This window comes from Eptesicus fuscus, chromosome 5 (assembly GCF_027574615.1).
Source record: "Eptesicus fuscus isolate TK198812 chromosome 5, DD_ASM_mEF_20220401, whole genome shotgun sequence".
Lineage (NCBI taxonomy): Eukaryota > Metazoa > Chordata > Mammalia > Chiroptera > Vespertilionidae > Eptesicus > Eptesicus fuscus.
Window position 1 is genome coordinate 74,362,351 of NC_072477.1, and position 22,959 is coordinate 74,385,309.

At 42.1% G+C, this 22,959-nt stretch overlaps 1 protein-coding gene across 3 annotated transcripts; it reads right to left on the reverse strand.

Moving 5' to 3' along the window:
- Positions 1-894: 894 nt before the first annotated feature.
- TTC5 (tetratricopeptide repeat domain 5) lies at positions 895-22,518 on the reverse strand. Of its 3 annotated transcripts, XM_008160494.3 has the most exons (10): positions 22,414-22,518; positions 20,713-20,845; positions 19,355-19,566; positions 17,396-17,546; positions 15,316-15,407; positions 13,108-13,164; positions 12,422-12,568; positions 12,029-12,243; positions 10,171-10,315; positions 895-1,512 (listed from the first exon to the last, which is right to left on the reverse strand). In XM_008160494.3, the coding sequence occupies exons 1-10, from the start codon at positions 22,516-22,518 to the stop codon at positions 1,393-1,395; spliced, it is 1,377 nt and encodes a 458-aa protein (XP_008158716.3). In that variant the 3' UTR covers positions 895-1,392. The 3 variants fall into 3 exon arrangements, with proteins under 3 accessions (XP_008158716.3, XP_054572366.1, XP_054572367.1); XM_054716391.1 differs by lacking the exon at positions 20,713-20,845 and having other exon boundaries at positions 22,414-22,470; XM_054716392.1 differs by lacking the exon at positions 10,171-10,315 and having other exon boundaries at positions 1,411-1,512; positions 22,414-22,476.
- Positions 22,519-22,959: the final 441 nt, after the last annotated feature.

The window sequence follows — 22,959 nt, forward strand, 5'->3', positions numbered from 1 at the left end:
CTTATCTACTAAAAGTCCTAGTATTTTTTCATACATGATGTTAAAGATATACCTCTAAAATTGGCCTTTTGGACCAAAAGAATCGACTTCCAAATTTTATCCTAGATTCAGTCCTTGTATCTTCTTTAGATAGCTAGGTGCTTATTCTATCATCTATTATGAGGAGTCCTCTGTATTTTATTCTTTATAAATTGAATGAATTATTAATGATATCCAAGTCACTAATCAAAAGTTAAACAGGAATACAATAAAATTTTTTAAAAGAGTTGAAAAGGGTTGCAGGCTCGATCCCCAGTATGGGGCATGCAGGAGGCAGACAATCAATGATTCTCTCTCATCATTGATGTTTCTTTCTACCTCTCCCTTCCTCTCTGAAATCAATTAAAAAAATAAAAAAAAAGTTGAACAGGACTGGATCAAGGACAAAGACCTGAGCCATATTACTAAAAGTCTTTCTTCCAAGTTAAACTGTTTCCAGTAAAGTAACATTCAGTTGCCTATTAATCCTCCCTCACACTTTCCCATTTTTCCACAAGGATATTAAGACAAACTGTTATAAATGTATCACTGGCATATTAAAAAACTGAATACCTAGCTCTCTCTGGTCTTTCAGTCTAATAACACTATTGGAAGTGTGTGTCATCTTGGGCCATGCCAATGACCACCTCTAGGATGGCTGAATGGGGGAAACGAAGGACCTGGCTCCCAGAGACTTTGAGGAGCTGCCACTCCTGCTCTGGACTGCCTACTGTCAGAACACTTTTAACTGGAAGGGAACTAAACTCCTCTGTATACAGGGGGAAAGGGGTGAGGTGTTATTCTAATGTCCTGAAGTGAACCTAAAAACCAAGAATCCAAGCCTAGAGGGAATGAAGCAGGCCAAACAACACAGTATTATTTTTTTCCAAACAAATTTAATTCTTTTCCAGCCCCAAAGAAGGGGATAAATCTAAATTTTAAAAATAAAAATAAAAATTGCTCAAAAACCAAGCCATTACAAATTTAAGCCCCCTCCCTTAGCAATAAATACTGAAATGATATGTACACATGAGGCTCAGGAAGGAGGCAAGAACAGGAACTTTGGGGACTCTGTCCCATGGCAAGATCCCAACACTTCTACCAATTCCATGCTCTTTGCCTAAAACATAGAAGAGCAATGAAAGAGGCGGGAGAGATATACCAGGAGAAGGTGTGGCCCCAGAGAGAGCTAGAACATGATAACAGGAGAGAAAGAAAAGACACAAAGAGTCTTACAGGGCAGAGGAAGGAAAAGTTATCTAAAACATCCCCCCGTTCCGGCTGAGCCACTGGATGCGGCTGGTCCAGCTGACGAGTGCCCTTGAGCTTATCTCCGTGCCTCCGCTCCCTCTTCAGCATGCAGGGTAGGTGAGGTCATTCACACTGTGGCCGAGATGCCACTGTGGCAGCAGCTTGGCTGCTGGAGCCCTGAGGCTTCCCATTCACCACCAGCAGGAGGGGCGTCTCTACGCGGACACTGGAAAAGGAATAGTCCTAGAAAAGACAAACATACAGAGGTTCGTTATAGACCCTAAGGTGGAACAAATTCCAACACAGGGGATACACCACCTGTGACGATCTCCTCCTCTCTCCCCGCTTAGTATATGGCACCCTTTACCTCCATCTCACATTCAACAAAGCTGAGCTAACAAAGGAGATATACACTGAGTGGCCAGATTATTATGATCTTTGAATGCATAATAATCTGGCCACTCAGATTATTTATTGTATATCCTATATAATAAAAGGCTAATATGCAAATTGTCCCCTTGACCAGGAGTTCAACCAGCAGGCAGGCCGGCCAACCGCCCATGTCCCCTCCCCCTGGCCAGGCTGGCCAGACCCACCCATGCATGAATTCATGCACCGGGCCTCTAATACACACAGACACACACACACACACAAACACACACACACACACACACACACACACACACACACACACGGAGTGGCCAGTTTATTATGCATTCAGAGATCATAATAATCTGGCCACTCAGTGTAATTTTCCCAAAGTTTTTAACCTTCAGAAGGAAAACCGGGGGCAGGGAGGGTGCCAGTAGTGTCACTACAAGAATGAGACAATTCTGACTCAAAAAAAGACAGGTTCCTGGCACTGGCTAGCAAAAGGATGCCACCAGCTCTCACAGAATCTGCCCTTCCCACAGTGTTTGCTGACAATTATAACTAGATATACATAGTAGCCAGCCAGGTGGAAATGCTGCGAAACTCTCAGTTCAAGGGTTTGTAAGGCCCTAAATTAACCTGTCAGATATAAATTAAGTTACTTCTCCCTTTATATCAGGAGGAAGAGACAGAATGTGTGGTTTAGAAGTTCTCCTAATAACAGAAAAGAATCAGCTCATTTCATCAGTTCAAATGTACTTTAAAACCTGTTTTTAAAAGATCTTCATCCAAAAAAGATTGTTCCATTGTCGACGGTGAAGGAGGCTTGTTTAAGTCAAACTACAGAGGTAAATTAAAAAGTTCTCACAAATCAATTTTTAAATAATTTCCTAGCAGTACTATGGGCACATGACCAAAAAAAAGTCAATTTATAAAAGGTATATAAATAGGATAGCTCAGTTGGTTAGAGCGTCATCCCAATATGCCAAGGTTGCACATTCAATCCCTGGTCAGAGCACATACAGTATCAACCAATAAATGCATAATCAGTAGAACAACAAATCAATGTTTCTCTCTTTCTCTCTAAAAATCAATCAATAAATTTAAAAAATTTTAAATAAAAATAGTCAATAGAGGAGATGGACAAAAATGGCGACCGGCAGGAAGGTAGGGAGAGAGAGTGTGAGTGAGAAACCCATAGAGGAGAGTGTAGACGTCTGTGGTGTGTGTGTGTGTGTGTGTGTGTATGAGCTAGGGTCAGTTAGATTCTGCAGGTCTTCCAAGGGGCTGCCTAACCGGGCAGTCCTAGACGGCGGAGCCCTGCGCACAAAGCGGACACTTCTCGGCGGCTGGTGCGGACGCGGAGACCACGCCATCTTGAGAAACAGAGCTGCCTGAGACTAGGATCCTGGCTTCTGACACAAACCAGGACCCTGCAGCCACTGGGGACAGAGAACTGCTATCACAGCTTCAGACCAACAAACAACAAGAATCCAGACTTCCGGGCAGCAGATATCCGTGAGTCAAAGAGCCTATCCCCCTCCCCGCAGGCACGCGATAGCGCCATAGTAACTGAGAGACCCGCCCCTCGCCCAAGCTGCAGAGCGCCCACGCACGGACGCGCTCCCCTTTAGGGAATTTGGCGCGCGGGACAGAAGCACAGAAGCAGCTCCCCTTCGGGGAAAACTGACAGCACGCACAGAGGGCTCCCCTTCAGGGAATTTGGCTTGCGGGACACAGCTCCCCTTCGGGGAATCATAGAGCGCGCACAGAGGGGCTCCCCTTTGGGGAATTTGGCGCACAGGACGGACTCCGCCCCCCTTCGGGGAATCTGGGAGAGTGCACGGAGGCAGCTCCCCTTCAGGAATTTGAGAGTGTGCGAAGCCCTAGCTGGTTTGGCTCAGTAGAGAGAGCACACACAGGACGCAGCCCCACTTCAGGGAATTTGGCATGCTGGACATAGCTGCCTGGGATCCCTGACTCACAGCGCCTTCACACTAAGAGCCAGTGACCCCAACTGTTGGTGCATGCACACACAGGGACCCTGATTCTCAATGAGAAACTGCACGAGGCAACAGAGACTCTGACACTCAATTCTTGGTGCAGACACAGGGAAACTCTGACTCCTGGCACATGCTAAGGATCTCATTTTCGGCACATACCAACAGTGTGGTGCAGACAGGGCCCCTGATTCTAAGTGTGCACACGAGACCACACAGAACACTGGGGACACTGACCCTGGGCAAGTCTGGTTCCCACCAATCAAAGGCAGCCACACGTCCTAGTGTCAGAGCACTTCAGTGAAACTCAGGTGGAGCGAAGTCCCCACAGCACATGGCCCAGGTCCACGCAAATGGAAGCTTGAGCTTTCTGGTGATAGCCAGAATGGGGAAACGAAATAACTCACAGAGCAAAGAAAATGAGGAGTCGCCAAGAAAGGAAATTAGTGAAACTGAAGCTTGCAACATGACCGAAAAGAGTTCAGAGTAATGGTCATGGAATTTATACATCGGATGGATGAGAAAATCAACAACTTATGCAAGAATCAGGAAGAAATGAAAAGTGATATAGCTACAATCAAAAACACCATGGAAAGTTTCAACAGTAGACTAGAAGAAGCAGAGGACCGAATTACTGAGTTAGATCAGGTACAGAAACAAGCTCAATCTGAACAGCAATTGGAGAAAAAAATTAAAAAGCAGGAGGAAAGCCTAAGGGAGCTTCGGGACAACATGAAACGAAGTAACACGCGTATAATAGGGCTGCCAGAAGGACAAGAAGAGCAGCAGGGATTAGAAAATCTATTTGAAGAAATAATGACAGAAAACTTCCCAGATATTGGAAAAATAAAAGTTACACAAATACAGAGAGTCCCAAGCAGGAACAACCCCAAAAGACCCACACCAAGACATGTCATAATTTCAATGGCAAATATAAATGATAAAGAGAGAATCTTAAAGGTGGCAAGAGAGAGACAGAGAGTTACCTACAAAGGAACACCCATCAGATTGTCAAATGATTAATCAACAGAAACACAACAAGCTAGAAGAGAATGGAAGGAGGTATACAAAGTGTTGCAAAGCAAATGACTGAATCCAAGAATACTATATCCAGCAAGGCTATCAATCAAAATTGAAGGGGAAATCAGGTCATTCGAAGACAAAAAAAGGCTCAGGGAGTTTATCACCACCAAACCAGCAATGCAAGAAATGCTAAAGGGAATACTGTAAAAAGAAGAAATAAACAGGTAAGAAGGAATACAGACACAAAAATAGATATGACTACAAACAAATACCTGTCAGTAATAACTTTAAATGTAAATGGACTAAATGCTCCAATCAAAAGACATCGAGTGGCTGAATGGATAAAAAACATGACTCATATATATGCTGTCTACAAGAGACCCACCTCAGAACAAGAGACTCACACAGATTGAAAGTGAAGGGATAGAAAAATATCTTTCAGGCAAATGGAAATGAAAAAAAAGCTGGGGTAGCAATACTTATATCTGACAAAATAGACCTCAAACTAAATGCCATAACAAGAGATAAGGAAGGTCACTTCATAATACTAAAGGGAGAAATCCAACAAGAAGAAATAATTCTGGTAAACATATACGCACCCAATATAGGAGCACCCAAATACATAAAAAAACTCCTGGAGAATATCAAGGGAGAGATTAATAGCAATACAATCATAGTAGGAGACTTTAATACCCCACTATCACCATTGGACAAATCCTCTAAATAAAAAATCAGCAAAGAAACAGCAATCCTAAATGACTCACTAGACCAGATGGAATTAATTGACATCTTCAGATCATTTCACCCCAAAGCCACAGAATATACATTCTTCTCAAGTGCACATGGGTCATTTTCAAAGATAGACCATATGCTGAGTCACAGGCAAAGTCTCTTCAAATTCAAGAAGATAGAAATTATATCAAGCATCTTCTCAGATCACAGTGGCATAAAACTGGAAATCAACTACAATAAATACAATCCAAAGAAATCAAACACATGGAGACTAAACAGCATGCTATTAAACAAGGACTGGGTCACCAGAGAGATCAAGGAAGAAATAAAAAACATCATGGCAACAAATGACAATGAAAACACAACAATCCAAAATCTATGGGACACAGTGAAAGCAGTCTTGAGAGGGAAGTTCATAGCTCTACAAGCCTATTGCAAAAAACAAGAAACAATGGTAATAAATTACCTAACCCTACAACTCAAAGAGTTAGAAAAAGAGCAGCAAGAAAAGCCCAGTGTAACCAGAAGGAAGGAAGTAACAAAGATCAAAGTGGAGATAAACGACATAGAGACCAAAGAAACAATACAAAAGATCAACAAAACCAAGAGCTGGTTCTTTGAAAGGATAAACAAGATTGATGGACCTCTAGCCAGGCTCACCAAGAAGCAAAGAGAGAGGACCCAAATAAACAAAATCAGAAATGAAAGAGGTAAAATAACAACAGACCCCGCTGAGATACAAAGGAGCATTACAAAATACTATGAACAACTCTATTCCAACAAACTGGACAACCTGGAGGAAATCGACGTATTCCTAAAAAAATATAACCTTCCAAAAATCAATCAGGAAGAATCTAAACAGCTCAATAGGCCAGTAACTATAGATGAAATTGAAGCAGTCATCAAAAAGCTTCCGGCAAACAAAAGCCCGGGGCCTGACGGCTTCACAGGACAGTTTTACCAAACATTCAAGGGAGAACTAAAACCTATCCTCCTCAGACTATTCAAAAAAATTCAAGAGGAAGGAACACTTCCAAGCTCCTTCTATGAAGCCAGCATCACCTAATACCAAAACCAGATAAAGACAACACAATGAAAGACAATTACAGACCAATATCCCTCATGAACATAGATGCCAAAATCCTCAACAAAATTCTAGCAAATCGGCTCCAGCAATACATCAGAAAGATCATACACCATGACCAAGTAGGATTTATCCCAGGAATGCAAGGATGGTACAATATCCGCAAATCAATAAACGTGATACATCACATAAACAAATTGAGAGATAAAAATCACATAGTCATATCAATTGATGCAGAATAAGCATTTGACAAAATCCAACACCATTTTTTGATAAAAACTCTCAACAAGGTGGGAATAGAAGGCTCATACCTCAACATAATAAAAGCGATTTATGATAATCCCACAACAAACATCATACTCAATGGGCAAAAACTAAAAACATTTCCCCTAAGAACAGGAACAAGACAGGGATGCCCACTCTCACCACTCCTGTTTGACATAGTACTGGAAGTATTAGCCATTGCAATTAGACAAGAAGAATAAATAAAAGACATCCAAATGGGAAAAGAACAAGTAAAGCTGTCTTTATTTGCAGACAACATGATATTGTACATAAAAAATCCGAAAGACTCCGTCAAAAAACTAATAGATTTAATAAGTGAATTTGGCAATGTAGCAGGATACAAAATTAAAGCCAAGAAATCTATGGCCTTTCTATACACCAATAGTGAACTTACAGACAGAGAGACTAAAAAGGCAATCCCATTTACCATCGCACCAAAAAACTTAAGATACCTAGGAATAAACTTAACTAAGGAGGTAAAAGACCTATACGTGGAAAATTACAGGACACTGAAAAAAGAGATAGAGGAAGACGTAAACAGATGGAAAGAACATACCATGTTCATGGATTGGTAGAATCAACATCATTAAAATGTCCATACTACCCAAAGCAATCTATAGATTCAATGCACTCCCCATTAAAATACCAATGGCATATTTCACAGACCTTGAAAGAACTCTCCAAAAATTCATCTGGAATAAAAAAAGACCCCGAATAGCCACAGCAATCCTGAGAAAGAAGAATAAAGTAGGAGGGATCTCAATACCAGATTTCAAGCTGTATTACAAAGCCACTGTTCTCAAAACAGCCTGGTACTAGCACAAGAAGAGACATATAGATCAGTGGAATAGAATAGAGAATCCAGATATTGACCCAAACCACTATGCTCAATTAATATTTGACAAAGGAGGCATGAACATACAATGGAATCAAGACAGTCTCTTCAATAAATGGTGTTGGGAAAATTGGACAGATACATGCAAAAAAAATGAAGCTAGATCACCAACTTACACCATACACAAAAATAAACTCAAAATGGATACAGGACTTAAACATAAGATGGGAAACCATAAAAATACTAGAGCAATCCACAGGCAGCAAAATCTCAGACATATGCCAAAAGAACTTCTTCACCGATACTGTCCCTAGGGCAATGGAAGCTAAAGAGAAAATAAACAAATGGGACTACATCAAAATAAAAAGCTTTTTTACAGCAAAAGAAACTATCAACAAAACAACAAGAAAGCCCACTGTATGGGAGAACATATTTGCAAATGGTATCACTGATAAAGGTTTAATCTCCAACATCTACAGGCAGCTTATACAACTTAATAAAAGGAAGATAAATGATCCAATAAAAAAATGGGCAACGGACCTAAATAGAATCTTTTCAAAAGAAGACAGAAGGAAGGCCAAGAGACACATGAAAACATGCTCAACGTCACTAATTATCCGAGAGATGCAAATCAAAACAACAATACCATCTCACACCTGTCAGAATGGCTATCATCAACAAATCAACAAATGACAAGTGAGGCTTCTGAAAGGCCTGGTGCACCAGCGGACAGGTGCATTATTCAATCATGCACTGGGCCTCTAGTAATGAACATAAACTGATGAACAAAAACAGATCCAGAGAGAGAGAAGCATCGATCAGACAGTCAAACCTCAGAGGGAAGGTAGGGGAGGATGGGGGTAAGGGGGAGAGATCAACCAAAGGACTTGTATGCATGCATAGAAGCCTAACCAATGGACACAGACACCAGGGGGGTAAAGGCATGAGCAGGTGGCGGGGGGGGGGGGGGCGAAGAGGGGGGGAGGGGGGGATAAGGACACATATGTAATACCTTAATCAATAAAAAAAGAAAAAAATATTATAACAGTAAAAAAGTTGGAAATAATCTGGATCTGTGATCAGCAAATTTTTACTGTAAAGGGCCACATAATAAGTATCTTAGGCTCTGTACATTATGAGGTCTGTCACAGAACTATTCAACTCTGACACTAATGCAAAAGCAGCCACAGACAATAGTAAACAAATGAGTGTGACCTGTTTCAAAAAACTTTACTTATGAACACTGATATTTGAATTTCCTGTATCACAAATTCTTCTTCTTTTGATTTACAAATACAGAAGTTATTCTTAACTTAGAGGCCATACAAAAAACAGGCAGTGAGCCAGATATGGTCAATGGCACTGTATTAAATATTTTTATATCTGCCCATATCCATGATTAGGCCCACCCCTGACCTAAATGGTAAAAAAGTGGTTAAATACCTACTCTCAGGGAGTTTTTATGAGGATTAAATGAGCTAGTGCAGGAAATAAAACTTAGTACAGTGTCTAGCAGTCAGTTAAGTGTTCAGTAAATTTTAACTATCATCATCATCTTCATCACCATTTCTATGTGTCAATTTAGACCAATGTTGTAAAAGTTTAAAAACACAGGAAATGTTCACAAACATTTGCACATAATAGTCTATTCATGATTAAAGTTACACATATAAACATGTGTATATATATTTATCAAAAACAAAAGAACTGGAGGTATACACATCAAACTGTTAACAGTAATACCTCAGTGACAATATTTCAGTCCATTTTTTTTTAATTTGTTTTTGTTTTTTCTTTTTTTATTTTATCTTTATTGTTGAAAGTATTACAGTTGTCCCTTTTGTTTGTTTGTGTTTTTTCCCCATTAATCCCCTCCACCCCGAACCTGCCCCTTAGGCCTTCACCAGTCTATTGTCTGTGTCCATGGGTTATACATATAAGTTTCCCGATTAATCACTCCCATCCCACCCTCCCACCCCCACCTTCTAAAATTTATTTTGAGATAAGTGACTTATAACATTGTGTAAGTTTAAGGTACACAACATGTTGATTTGATAATTCATATTTTGTAGTATGATTACCATCCTGGTGTTAGCTAACACCTCTGTCAAGTCACATAATTATCATTTCTATTTTGTGGTGGGAACAATTAAGATCTAGTCTCTTAGCAACTTTAAAGTTTATACTACCATTTTTGTCAATAATCACTAGTGCTGTGCATTAGATCTCTAGGACTTATTTATCTACTATAAGTTGGTACCCTTAAACAACATCTCCCCAATTCAACTCGACAGTAACCACCGTTCTACTCTGTTTTCTACAAGTTCAGCTTTTTTAGACTCCACATATAAGTGATATCATACAGTATTTCTTTGCCTATTCAGTCCATTATTTTTCATTCTTTCTGTTTACCAGTAGTTTCCCTTTTTAGTAAAAATTACATGTATATGTTTACTAGTATATATATAATACCATACACACAAATGCATCCCTTTACATATTTTTAAGAGATAAACTTGGCCCCACTTTCAGAGCCTAGCATGTGAGAAAGAATCCTCACCATCACCCACCTTTCCCTTGTGCTGAATTCGGTGAAGCCGAAGGCTGGGCTCAGGGATGGCTACGGAGTCCCCGATGAGCACTCCCCAACTCTGCACCATGTTATACACCATCACTGCACAACAAGGGCCATCTGAATCCACCAGGCCAAATGTACTGCCCGGTTCAAATGAGTTAAGAGGAGAGGGGGGGAAAAAAAGTGGGCAAGAAAGAACAGAAACAGTGGTGTTTTTAAATACCAATAAAATAAACAAGTGATTTTTTAGTAACTTATCTAGAAAACTTATGATCGGTACCCTCATCCACTATGGACATCGGAGTCCTCATTTATCTTAGATAAATAATATCTTTAGAGAACATGCACATGACTCATCGATCTGTCACTTTGCCAAGAATTAGGACACATGCACACTGACACCATTTGACAATCCTATATAATAATCCTATATAATAAAAGACTAATATACAAATTGACCTAACGATGGAATGACTGGTCACTATGATGTGCACTGACCACCAGGGTGCAGATGCTCAACGCAGGAGCTTCCCCCTGGTGGTCAGTGCGCTCCCACAGGGGGGAGTGCTGCTCAGCCAGAAACCCTGAGCTCACGGCTGGCGAGTGCAGCAGTGGCAACGCTAAAGATGTCCGACTGCCAGTTTAGGAGCAGGCCTAAGCCGGCAGTCGGGCATACCCCGAGGGCTCCCGGACTGCAAGAGGGTGCAGGCAGGGCTGAGGGATCCCCCGAGTGTACGAATTTCATGCACCAGGCCTCTAGTTATTAATAATGAACTAGCTCAAAATGTTCATTACTAAACATTATTTCCTGGTCTATCAGTTTAACTACTACAACCTTTATCAAACTCTCTAACCATAACTGTCAATTTAGTTTAATTCCACAAACTTTTACTGAATATTATATGTCAAGCATTGTGCTTAGCAGTAAAACACCAATCCATCTATGTGAGCTAGCAGTCTAGCAGGAGTCAGACAGTTAAACCAACACCGACAGTACAACTGTGATAGGTGCTAGAGTAACTTTTCCCTTGTGACGAATTCAGTAAAGCCAATGGTTGGACATGGGAACTCAAGGAGAAATGTCGAAATCAAAAAGCAAGAAAGGTTTCCTTAAAAGGACTGAATCTTAAAGAAATGAAAAATAGCTGAGTCAAAACAGGAAAACAAATCCTCAATGATGAGGAAAAGAACAGAGACTGTTTGGGAAGGAACACAAGAGAACATCCTGGAAGTGAGTGAAGGACCAAGGAGCGAGCCCAGCCTGTGTGGCTCAGTGGTTGAGTGTCAACCTATAAACCAGGAGGTCATGGTTCCATTCCCGGTCAGGGCACATGCCCGTGTTGTGGGCTCAATTATTCCCTTGTGGGGCATGCAGGAGGCAGCTGATCAATGATTCTCTCTCATCATTGATGTTTCTATCTCTCCCTCCCTTCCTCTCTGAGATCAATAAAAGTATATTTTAAATTAAGAAAAAAAGACCAAGGAGCGATGGCACTGATAAAACCCTAATGTTTCAAGAGTTAAAAATTTTCTAAATGAACATTCTTAACTCATTTCCTCTGCTAGACTATAAGTACCCTTAGTTTGAGTCCTTTACATTTCTCTCTCTTTTTTTTTATTCTCTATAGCACATGTCAATAAACATCTGCTGAAACAGGGAAAAATGGATGGTACAGAATCTACAGAGATTGTCAGACATCGCCTAGACAATACCCGCTCGTGGGACAGCCAGAGAAGGGAAGCACAACTCACTGACCTGTGACCACTAATTGTCTTCCACTGTCAGAGAAAGGCCAGGAAGTGGCAGTACTAGTTCCGAGGATAAAGAAGAGGAAAGGCAAAGATAAACTCACAAGGGGACTTTCTCCTCTGTGGTGAGGCTGAACACCACCTTCCCCAGGACCACAGCACCACTGTTCACACCAGGCTGCAGTGCACTCAGCGGCTTGAGCTCCAGGGTCACCTTCTGCCCAGAGGCTGACTGATAGCGCCCATCACCACAAGGGCCTAGATGGGCTGGGCGCAAGCTTCCCAGCATGCTCTGCAACTTTTTGGTCTTCACCTTTCCCTACCAAGGAAGGGGAAATAGATTAGAAGCTAGGAACTAGTCACTCCCCTGGAGAGTCTAGTCCTTCCCTCCCACCTACCACTTCTATAGGATCACTACTACCAAAGCCTATTCTAGTTTTATTTTACTGACGTACAGCAGAATAAAGAAGTAGGATTCAGCCTTTAGACATCTTTACCTTGCTCTCAAGGAGGCTGGTTAATCTATTCAGGAATTCCAGGAGTTGTTGCTCTCGCTGTTGAGGTTCTGGCCAGGCAGGGTCCAGTATTGCAGCTCGAGAGAAGCCATCCAGGGCCTCCCCATAATTCTCTTCGTATTTATGTAACTGCATAAGAAGTAACCCAAAACCTCCCAATTATAAGTATTTTTAACACAAACTATGCTGGGGGGAAATAATGGCATAATGGATTAGAAACCTAATAAACTGTTTTCCTACCCAATTTTTTTTTCCTGTGCTACAATGAACATCCTGAAGAGATGGTAACACCTTAACATCCTTTTACCTGACCACGGTAATCACAACCCCAAAGATGGAGTCATTTCAAAGAACCCAACTTCCAAACTCTAAAATAGTTAGAGTTGGGTCATTCTATTTTTATAAGCATTTCAGAAGAGTCTTCTAAGCTGCCCCCTATTCCCTATGTACCCTTCCACACCCTCACCCCCTTCTCCTTTCCCCCCAGTGACGCCACCAGCTACTGAAGTTAAACGGAGCTAGTTCTTCCTAAAAATAATGTTACTGTTACTTTTCTCTTGCAGTCTGTACCCAAGCTTGTTCCTATGAATACTCAGTTATCCTCACAGGCTAAGACCTAAATTTATTTGACTTTCAGGTGACCTCCACCCCACAGCCACAGGTCTTACCGTTGCCCTGTTCAGATGGAGATCAGGATTGCTGGAGGCTGTCCTGTCAACCTTCTCCTACAGCCGGATAAAAAGATCATGAGTGGATCCTGTCTCAGTCTTACGGATGGCCATGCCCAGTATGTCCTAACCTCCTCTTCCTGAAAATATTCAAGTTTCTTCCTTGTCAAATGTTACCTATACCCACAATGATATATAGTCATTGTTTGTGTGGTACATTACACAGCCCCTGAAACCTCAGGATGCTAGGGGTTTTGCATGTGTGTGAAACTTTAAAAATGATTATAATTTATCTATACAATAGTATAAAGAGAGAAGAAATGTGTGAAAGCACTATCATAAAAAAATTTTCAATAGTGAGATGATGGTATAAATGAGGAAAGCCTACGAAAGAAATTATGTCAATTTAATGCTTTTCCTCTGCCCATAAGCCCAGCTCGAGACACAGGCAGAATCATGTTGTATGTCCCCTTAAAACACACATTGAAATTAAAATCTGATTCTCTAATATAAATAGATGGCCAGAAACCACATGACAGTGCAGACAAATGTGCTGTGAAGAAACTGCTGATGATGTTTATGGCTATGTTCATTTTGTTTTATTATTATTTTTTAATCCTCACCCAAGGATCTGTTTATTGATTTGAGAAAGAAACATAGACATGAGAGAGAAACCCTGATCAGTTGCCTTCTGTATACACTCTGACCAGGGATCAAACCTGCAATCTAGGTATGTGTCCTGACCAGGAATCGAATCTGCAACATTTTGGTGTAAGAGACAATGTTCCAACCAACTAAGCTACCCAGCCAGGGCTCATTTTATTTATTTTTATTTTTTAAACTCTATTCATTGCCTGGCACAATGCAAAAGCACAAACAGCAGGAATTAAAATTGTTTAAATGTTTGGTTCAAATATGTTTTAAAATGCAAGTTTGGGTGAAGAAATAAAGAGTTAAAAGTAACTCTTTAGCAGAAGCCAAATATAAAATTTTAAAGGAAGTACATACAACCATAAACATTATTCTTTAAAATATAAACATTAACCAAGTTAAGAAATTAGAGTGAAAAATAATTCCTCTGCCTGAAAGTTCCGATTGGAAAAAAAAAACAGTCCTTAACTTGCAAATATAAATATAAGGTAGCTGTATTCTTTACTCTGCCATACAGAGCAAAATAAGTAACGGCAAGTTAAAAAGCAATTCTGTGTCAAGAGAAACAAGAAAGCAAACGAGCCCTAGCCAGTTTGGCTCAGTGGATAGAGCGTCGGCCTTCGGATTGAAAGGCCCCGGGTTCAACTCCGGTCAAGGGCACATGCCCACATTGCAGGCTCGATCCCCATTGTGGGGCATGCAGAAAGCAGCTGATCGATGATTCTCTCATCATTGATGTTTCTATCTCTCCCAGCCTCTCTGAAAACAATAAAAATATATTAAAAAGGAAAAAAGAAAGCAAACGAAGAAAGGTGAGTATAAGGCCTAAATAAAAAGTGCTCAGAAGACCAATGTGAAGCTTTCAATAATGAGCAACCAGGCAGTCAAGGCCTGAAGAAACCCCAGTGCAGGTGGTTACTGATTAAACATGGCCTGAACGCCTAAGCAAAGCACAAGCTCTAGTGCAATAGTTCCTAGGAAGTGATGCTAAATGGGCTGTATGCTGTTTTCTATTCTAGCCTGTGGGAAATCCAAAGCCATAGTATGTAATGGTCAATGTGGGGATAGCACTTAATTTACACTTAAGATTTAGGTTTAATTTTTCTTAAAATACACACACACATTTAATAAGCATTATTTTGATACTAGAGGCCTGATGCACGAAATTCATGCAAGGGGCTCGGCCCTCGCAGCCCCGGCTTCGTCTGGAAGAACATCCAGTCTAATTAGCATATTATGCTTTTATTATTATAGATTTTTTTCCCATTTAAAAAAGATGAACATGTTGGCATGGGCTCTGTGATTTGGATACATGCCTATAAAAAGTCTAGACGGCTCAAGGAGCTATCTAGCACTAAGGCACCACACTGCAAGTGGTTACTAATACTCAGGGGATAAGCAGAAATGTCGCCTCTGCAGACACAGCTTTGCAACACCACACACGTCGGATGCCAGCAAACAGTGCCCATCCTACTTGCTAAAGAGCCACAAGGAAGACTGAACAGCACTCTTGCTTCTGTCTCTATTCATCTGGCCAGGGCGACCATAAATACTTACTGCTTGGGCATAGGCACTGAGGGCTTGCTGGGAGATCTTAGGGTTCTGGCCAGTATTGAAGTAAAGAGAAAGGTATGCATTCCCCAGAATATCTGGAAAAGAGACACAGGGTTTACATTATGCATGTGAGGAACGTGGAAGTCACCACTCCATCATAGTAAGAAAAAAGTTGAAGAAACAAAATAATCACAACTCTTCTTGGATTCACTACAGAGGGGACAACACCAGGCAAACCACTGCCCCCAAGACTGGAGCGACAGACAGGTGAATACAGGGAGCTGTGGTGTAAAGGAACAGAAGCTCACAAGCTGCCACAGGAAACAGTGCTGGAGTATGAGAACCTGAACTGATGAATTACTGGAGGCTCAGCATGCACAAGTCTGGGAGTTAAAAAATACAGGGGTCTCAGCCATAAGGGGAGCCCCACAATATTTTGAGATCCACCTCCAGGAGTTAACCAGATTCCCAGAAGTATCAGTGAAAAAAATCCCCTCATGCTTTTAGCAGAGGGATTGAAAAAGGAACATTCTGAAATATGTTAGAGCACTCTGTTCTTTTTTTTTTTTTTAATATATTTTATTGATTTTTTACAGAGAGAAAGGGAGAGGGATAGAGAGTTAGAAACATCAATGAGAGAAACATCGATCAGCTGCCTCCTGCACACTCCCAACCGGGTATGTGACCTCAACCAAGGTAAATGCCCTTGACCGGAATCGAACCTGGGACCCTTGAGTACGCAGGCCGACGCTCTATCCACTGAGCCAAACCGGTTACTAGGGCAAGCACTCTGTTCTTAACAAAAGTAAACACGGACGTCCCTCAAGAGAAACTAGTTAATCAGAATCTAACCGACCTGAAGAAGGGAAATACCCAATTCCATCCCACTCTAGCCATCCTGCCCCACCTAAGGGAAGAAAAAAAACTGAAACAGCGGTGGAGCATCTCAGAGCCAGCATTTAAGATATGATCTGTTTGCCCTAGCCAGTTTGGCTCAGTGGATAGAGTATCAGTCTGCGGACTGAAGGGTCCCAGGCTCGATTCTGGTCAAGGGTACATGCCCAGGATATGGGCTCAATCCCCAGTAGGGAGCATGCATGAGGCAGCCAATCAATGATTCTCTTTCATCATTGATGTTTCTAGCTCTCTCTCCCTCTCCCTTCCTCTCTGAAATCAATAAAAATACATTTTAAAAAAGAAAGATATGGCGCTAGCCAGTTTGGCTCAGTAGACAGAGTGCCAGCCTGCGGACCAAAGTGTCACAGGTTCAATTCCAGTCAAGGGCACGTACCTCTGATGCAGGCTGGCCCGGGTCCTGGTCAGGGCGCGTACAGGAGGCAACCAATCGATGTGTTTCTCTCACATCGATGTTTCTCTCCGTCTTCCCCTCCCTCTTTCACTCTCTCTAAAATCAATGGAAAAATATCCTCAGGTGAGGAAATAAATAAACAAACAAACAAATAAATAAAATCTCACAAAAGAAATATAATATTTAAAAAATAAAAAAGATACGACCTGTTTTGATCACCCTGAAAAGTCTATTAGAAAGCCTGGCACAGCCCTGCCAGAGTGGCTCAGTTGGTTGAGCATATCGACCTGAGCACTGAAGGGTTACCGGTTCAATTCCCAGACAGGGCACATAACCTGGGTTGTGGGTTTGATCCCCAGTTGGGGAGCATACTGAAGGCATCCGGCCGATCGATGTTTCTTTCTCTTTCTCTTTCTCTTTCTCTCTCTCTCTTCCTTTGACTCTCTAAGCATGTCAAGTGAGGATTTTTTTTAAAAAAGGCCTGACACAAACTACTGATGACACTATATTTAGTACACCCCAAATACCGCTGGGATAAAGAGGCAAACATAGACCTAAAGGAGAAAGGTGAACAGCCCTGCCTTGCTTATGTGGAAACATAAAACTCCTCTCTTGAATGAGAAGATTCAAGAGTTCGTAGAATAGTGGTTCAACAAAATACCTTTCGGGCTTCTTCAAAACAAAGATGCCCTGGCTTCACAGTTAGATGACTCTGGCTACAAGGTTGAGAACCACTGCTCTAGAAATTGGGTGGAGATATTTGAGAGCACTCACACCAGGAGCGGCCATCGTGGACATCCATCTGCACAGCCAATTTAGCCTGTCGGACACTGTCCATGACGTGGCGAGAATGCTCATCTCCAGAGTCAGTCCGCAGCTGGCGAAGCACCATGGACAGGTTTTGAAGGGAGACTTTGTTCTTGCACTGCAAATGGAGAAGACACATACTCAACCTTCCTGACTCTAGTTCCCCTTTCCAGATCTATTCTATCCCCATCTTCTTCTGAATCTGTTTTGTCATCAGGGGTTCTGGTCAAGATGGCAGCGTAAGTAAACACAGTACTCGTCGCTTCCCACCACCACATCAAAATTACAACTGCAATACAGAACTACCACCCTCCAAAACCACCTGAAATCTAGCTGAACGGAAGTCCTACAACTGGGAATCAAAGAAGAAGCACATCGAGACTTTGTAGCTCAAGCACATCATGGTAGGAGGGGCAGAAACTTGGGATGGAATCACAGAACCAGCTGTTCCACACACACATGTTGCAATTTAAAATCAGGAGAGATATCATGGCTGCGGAGGTTTCCTTGAGGAGTGAGGGGTCCCAGCCCCACACCAGCCAAGGGTTCCAGCGCTTGAAGAGAAGTCCCCACAACTTCTGGCTATAAAAAACAGTGGAGATTGTGGCTGAATGACAGGGAGGCTATAGGAGTCCCAGGCAGTTCTTCTTAAAGGGACTGCACATGGACTTACTCAGACTCACTCACTTCCTCTGAGCTCCAGCACTAGAGCAGCAGCTTGAAAGGAACCTGGGACATTTGGGGAGGGAACTAATTTGCCTAGAATCAGAGCAAGAGCTGGAGGGGCAGCTTTCTCCCAGACAGAAGTGCTGGCAGAGGCCAGTGTTCCTTTGTTGAACCCTCCCTCTGCACAGAGCCAATAGGCAGGTGCCAAATCTGAATCTCCATCAACCTGGCTCACACTTTTTGCCCTGCCATGGTGATTCCCTGGGACCCCTGCCCCTCCCTACTTGCAGGCTCATCCAAGCCATTTCCAGTGGCCTTTCATACAACTGGTCTCTCTTGCCTCATGCTTCAGTCTTTCTTGAAATCTCTCAAACAAGCAGCAGCTGGCCTCAGCATGCCCCGTACCTCTCCATAAGTGGCCCCAGGCCAAGCACTAGCGGAAGCACACTTTGGTTCACAGCTTGGCCTCTCCTGGGCACCTCCAAGCCCAACACAAGCAGCAGTCATCTGCAGATTGCTTTGTAGCTCATGCTGCGTGGCCCCAGGCAGGGCACAGGCAGTGGCTAACTTTGTACCTCCCAGGAGGCTCCAGAGCCAGTGTACCTGGTGGTCAGCTTCAACCACGCCAGATTACAACCCTACCACCTCCACGAGTGACACCCTCAAGGGGCAGACTTAGTGAGCACGAAAGCCCCACTGAAGCACGTTGGCTCCTGCACAGCAGCTCTTCCACTATAGTTGCAGCCAATCCTCGCAACTGACTGACCTGGGGTCAATCCCTCCCAGTGTCACCAACATCAATCAAGGCTCAACTACAATAGGACAGTGCACACAGCTCACACAAGGGCACACCTGGAGTGCCCAACTCAGGTGACTTGGGAGGCTGAGCCACTGGGCTCTAGAGGACACCTACCTCACAAGGCGATTCTACCAAGTCCAGGAGACATAGCAGATCTACCTAATACATAAATCTGTTTTGTCATCTTAATTCTTATTGCCATGTGTATCTTAGACCCACATCTATAAGGATCAACTTGGTTAACTTTTCATCTACCCCTGAACCTGACCCCATCATCTTCTTCCTTTTTCAGTCCCCTATCCTTGTTTTCCTCATTAAGGTCTGTTCCCCCTCCCTTCCTCCTTAATGATTCTTTTCTCCTAGTTCCAATATAGTTCTACCCTGGTATTCATATCCTAGGGAAATGCATAGAACCAAAGAAATCCCATCTGTGTTTTCTGAGTGGACAGTGGTCAGCTCACATGGGTGAGGGCTCCTGAGAAGCAGGTGTGGGCAGCTGCAACATCCCCTTTCTTCCAGTACACCTCCCCCAGCTGGTTCCAGGCTTCCACCAGCTTGGGCTCCAACTTCACAGCCTTTGACAAAAGCTCCTCAGCCTTAGGGCTATAGTCAGGAGTCACATTCAGTGCCTTCCCAGTTAGCATCAGAACCTGTGCTTTGCCCTGGACAGAACCTAGGAGAAAGAGAAAAAGATACAGGAAAGTGGAAAAACCCAGGCAGTCTTACAGATAAGGCCAGAACACTTTCTCTCAAGGAATAACCCCACATCAGATCTAGAAATAAAATATCTGAGGAAAATCTTTATGAACAAACCCCTTATTGAAAGCCTACCATAGGCAGAGAACTATGTTATATAATCAGGTAACAAAGAAAGCACTATCCCTACCTTTGAGGGGCTTATAATCTAGCGGAGAAGACAAAGCATATATGTGAAAAATTAAAAGAACAATGAAAAGGAGCATGTACTGCCTGGACGGTGTGGCTCAGAGATTGACCCATGAACCAAGGGATCACTGGTTGGATTCCCAGTCATTGCACATGCTCAGGTTGCAGGCTCCATTCCCAGTAGGGGGCATGCAGGAAGCAGCCGATTAATGATGTTTCTCTCTCTATCCCTCTCCGTTCTGTGCTCTCTCTCTCTCTAAAAAAAAAAAAAATCAGTCAAAACATGTGCATACAACCAATGAATGGGCTTTAAAAGGTAAAAAAGAAAAAAAGACCCTCCAGGTAGCCAGGTAGGAAAATGATGTAAACAAAAAAAGGCATGAAACATGTGGCATGTTCATGGGAGAATGCATGATCCAACCTGAATGAAACAAAAACTTCCTCTGTAAGTATGCAGTCAGAGATAAGGGTAGGGAAAAAATAGAGTCAGAAAATGGAGACTTAAATACCAGGTTAAGGGGTTTAGAGTTCAACCATTCAATAGTAGCAATCTTTGAAGACACTTAAGCAAAGAGGCAAACAAAAGGATAAAATTAAATGCTTTAAGTAATGCTTTAGAAAGATAATGGCCACAGTCATTAAGTAAGTTCATTTGGAAGTAAAAAAAAAAAAAAATTAGAGGCAGAAAGGTCAGTTAAGAAGATCACTGTAATAGTTCAAGCAACAATTATGTTGTTTTATTTCATGGCATTTACTATAATCAAACTTTAGGAAAATTAGAGGACTGAAAGGTTGCCATCCTGCAAGGGGTAATATTTTGTTGTGCCATGCTGTAGCAGCCACAAATAGGCTATCCCAGCGTACACAGAAAGAGAAAAACCCTATCACATGTCAGTGATGGGCAAGGGGTTGCATGCTCTTTTGGAACTCATACCCACTACTTCCTTCATCTGCTGCAGGGTTTTCTCCATCTCCTCCCGCACATCCTGTTGCTTCCTCCCAGCATCCTCAACACTGTGTGTATCGAAATAGCAGTCTCGAAATGAATAGAGTTGATCCACCAGTTCCTAGGAAGCACAAGGATGGTTCGATTATGTGGAGAGAACACCAGACAAGACTTAATTGAATGAATTAAAGAATAGTCCCTGTCGCTAACAAATAGTACTTATGTCCTATACTTAATTTAAAAGCCTACCCAGAACAAAGAGAATGGACCAGCACCCTGTGCATCCGTGCTTTTCAAATTTCATTGTGTATATTATTTCCAGGACCCGGCCTGCAGAGATTCTGATTTTAGTAATTTTAGCAAAACTCAAAATACTGCATTTTAACAAGCATTCTAGATGACTGTAATAAAAATGGTCCGTGAAACACACTTTGAAAACTACACTTTTCCCTTGTACCCTAAGATGTCTATAAGAATGAAATCAAAGCTTGCCACCATTCCCATGGATAGCAACATCACTATTCTTTTCTTCTCCTCTATTCCATATAATATATATATATATATATATATATATATATATATATACATATATATATATATATACACACACACACACACATATACACGCATACACACATACACACACACACACACACACACACACACACACACACACACTGAGTGGCCAGATTATGATCTCTGAACGCATAATAATCTGGCCACTCAGTGTGTGTGTGTGTGTGTGTGTGTGTGTGTGTGTGTGTGTGTGTGTGTAGAGAGAGAGAGAGAGAGACATCCATGCACACAAACATATACACACTAATAATATTTCAGCCAGTCATACTAGGAAATAAAGTTCAGTTAATCCGAATCGACTGGAAGTAAAGCTCACATTCTAAAAAGTGTTTATCATATAAATCTGCTCAAAAAACAACAACAAAATCTCACCAATGTTTAAATTTTTGCATGAGAGCCTTTAAGCAAGTTACAAGCCTGTCACAGGTCTAATGTTTAAATTACAAGCTGTTTTATAACACACAAAAACTGAGTTTCTGTGATTTAAGAAAAAAAATCTTGGGTCATTGAAAGAAAGATCAAGAGTCAAGTCAGCGAGTTAGCTCCTACCTACCTAGTACAAAACACAAGTCCTATTCAAAACTGCAGTCACTGTGGACTGGGTGGAGTCTGGTCCCCTCTGCATCAGATCCCAAAGAATAACAAAACCATTTAAGTACTAAAAGGAGTAACCAGGGCACTTGCGGTGCAAGCCATTACTGTGATTATTGCCAATTTCAAAGCAGAGAAGTGAGAAACGGCCTTTGTGGGGATCAAAACAGCTCCTGGAAATCTGCCATAACCATGTGTACGCTATTTGTTATGGGTGAATCGAGGAGGGGAAAAAAGCTTCATAAGAATAATGTGCAGGAATAAAATTAGGAGCAACAAATCCTCTTCCATACAGGACAGAAATTAAGTCAGGTCCGCGCCGCTGCCCTGGCCCGAGAGGCTCCCCTGGCCCGAGAGGCTCCCCTGGCCCGCGGCGACGGCACCTTGGGAAGTTGTTATAGTAACCACACCGACGCACGCGGCGTCCTGGAGGTGCCAAGCAATTCGCAGGTACTGCATCAACTGGGCTCCCTGCTTCTCCCGGATAACAAAAGCGCATTCAGGTTTTATCCTACAGCCCACCTGCAATTTCTGCAAGATCTGTTTGCCTTCTTCCTCTTCATCAGCCATCGTTTCCTGGACACTCTCGGCTACTCCGCCCCCAACTTTATAACCAGAGAGAGTCATACCTACGCTCATCATGGAGCCACAGCGACATCTAGGGCGCTGGAGGCTTGCCTGCACCTAAGTAGAGGAGCTGGTTTCCAAGGAAGGATATCTCTCCAAACCAACTTAACCCAATGCCTCAAGATCAAAGGAGATGCTCTCTAATCACGATACAGTTCATAAACTTCATTTCTAACATCCTAGAAACAATCTGTTCTCAGCTAATTGCATGTACTGTATATTTTCGTCTCATTTTTTCCTACTTATTTATGCCCAGATTATAATACCCCCAAAAAGAAGACAGGTTGAGTGTAGATGCCTGTGTTACAAATTTAAAATTTGAAGGAAATGTAGTACAACTTTACAGTGATTTTCTATGTATGAGGAATTTATCATTTTGAACATACTATCCTAATAAATCTACTACATTTGGGGTAGTATGAAAGCCATCACTAATATACT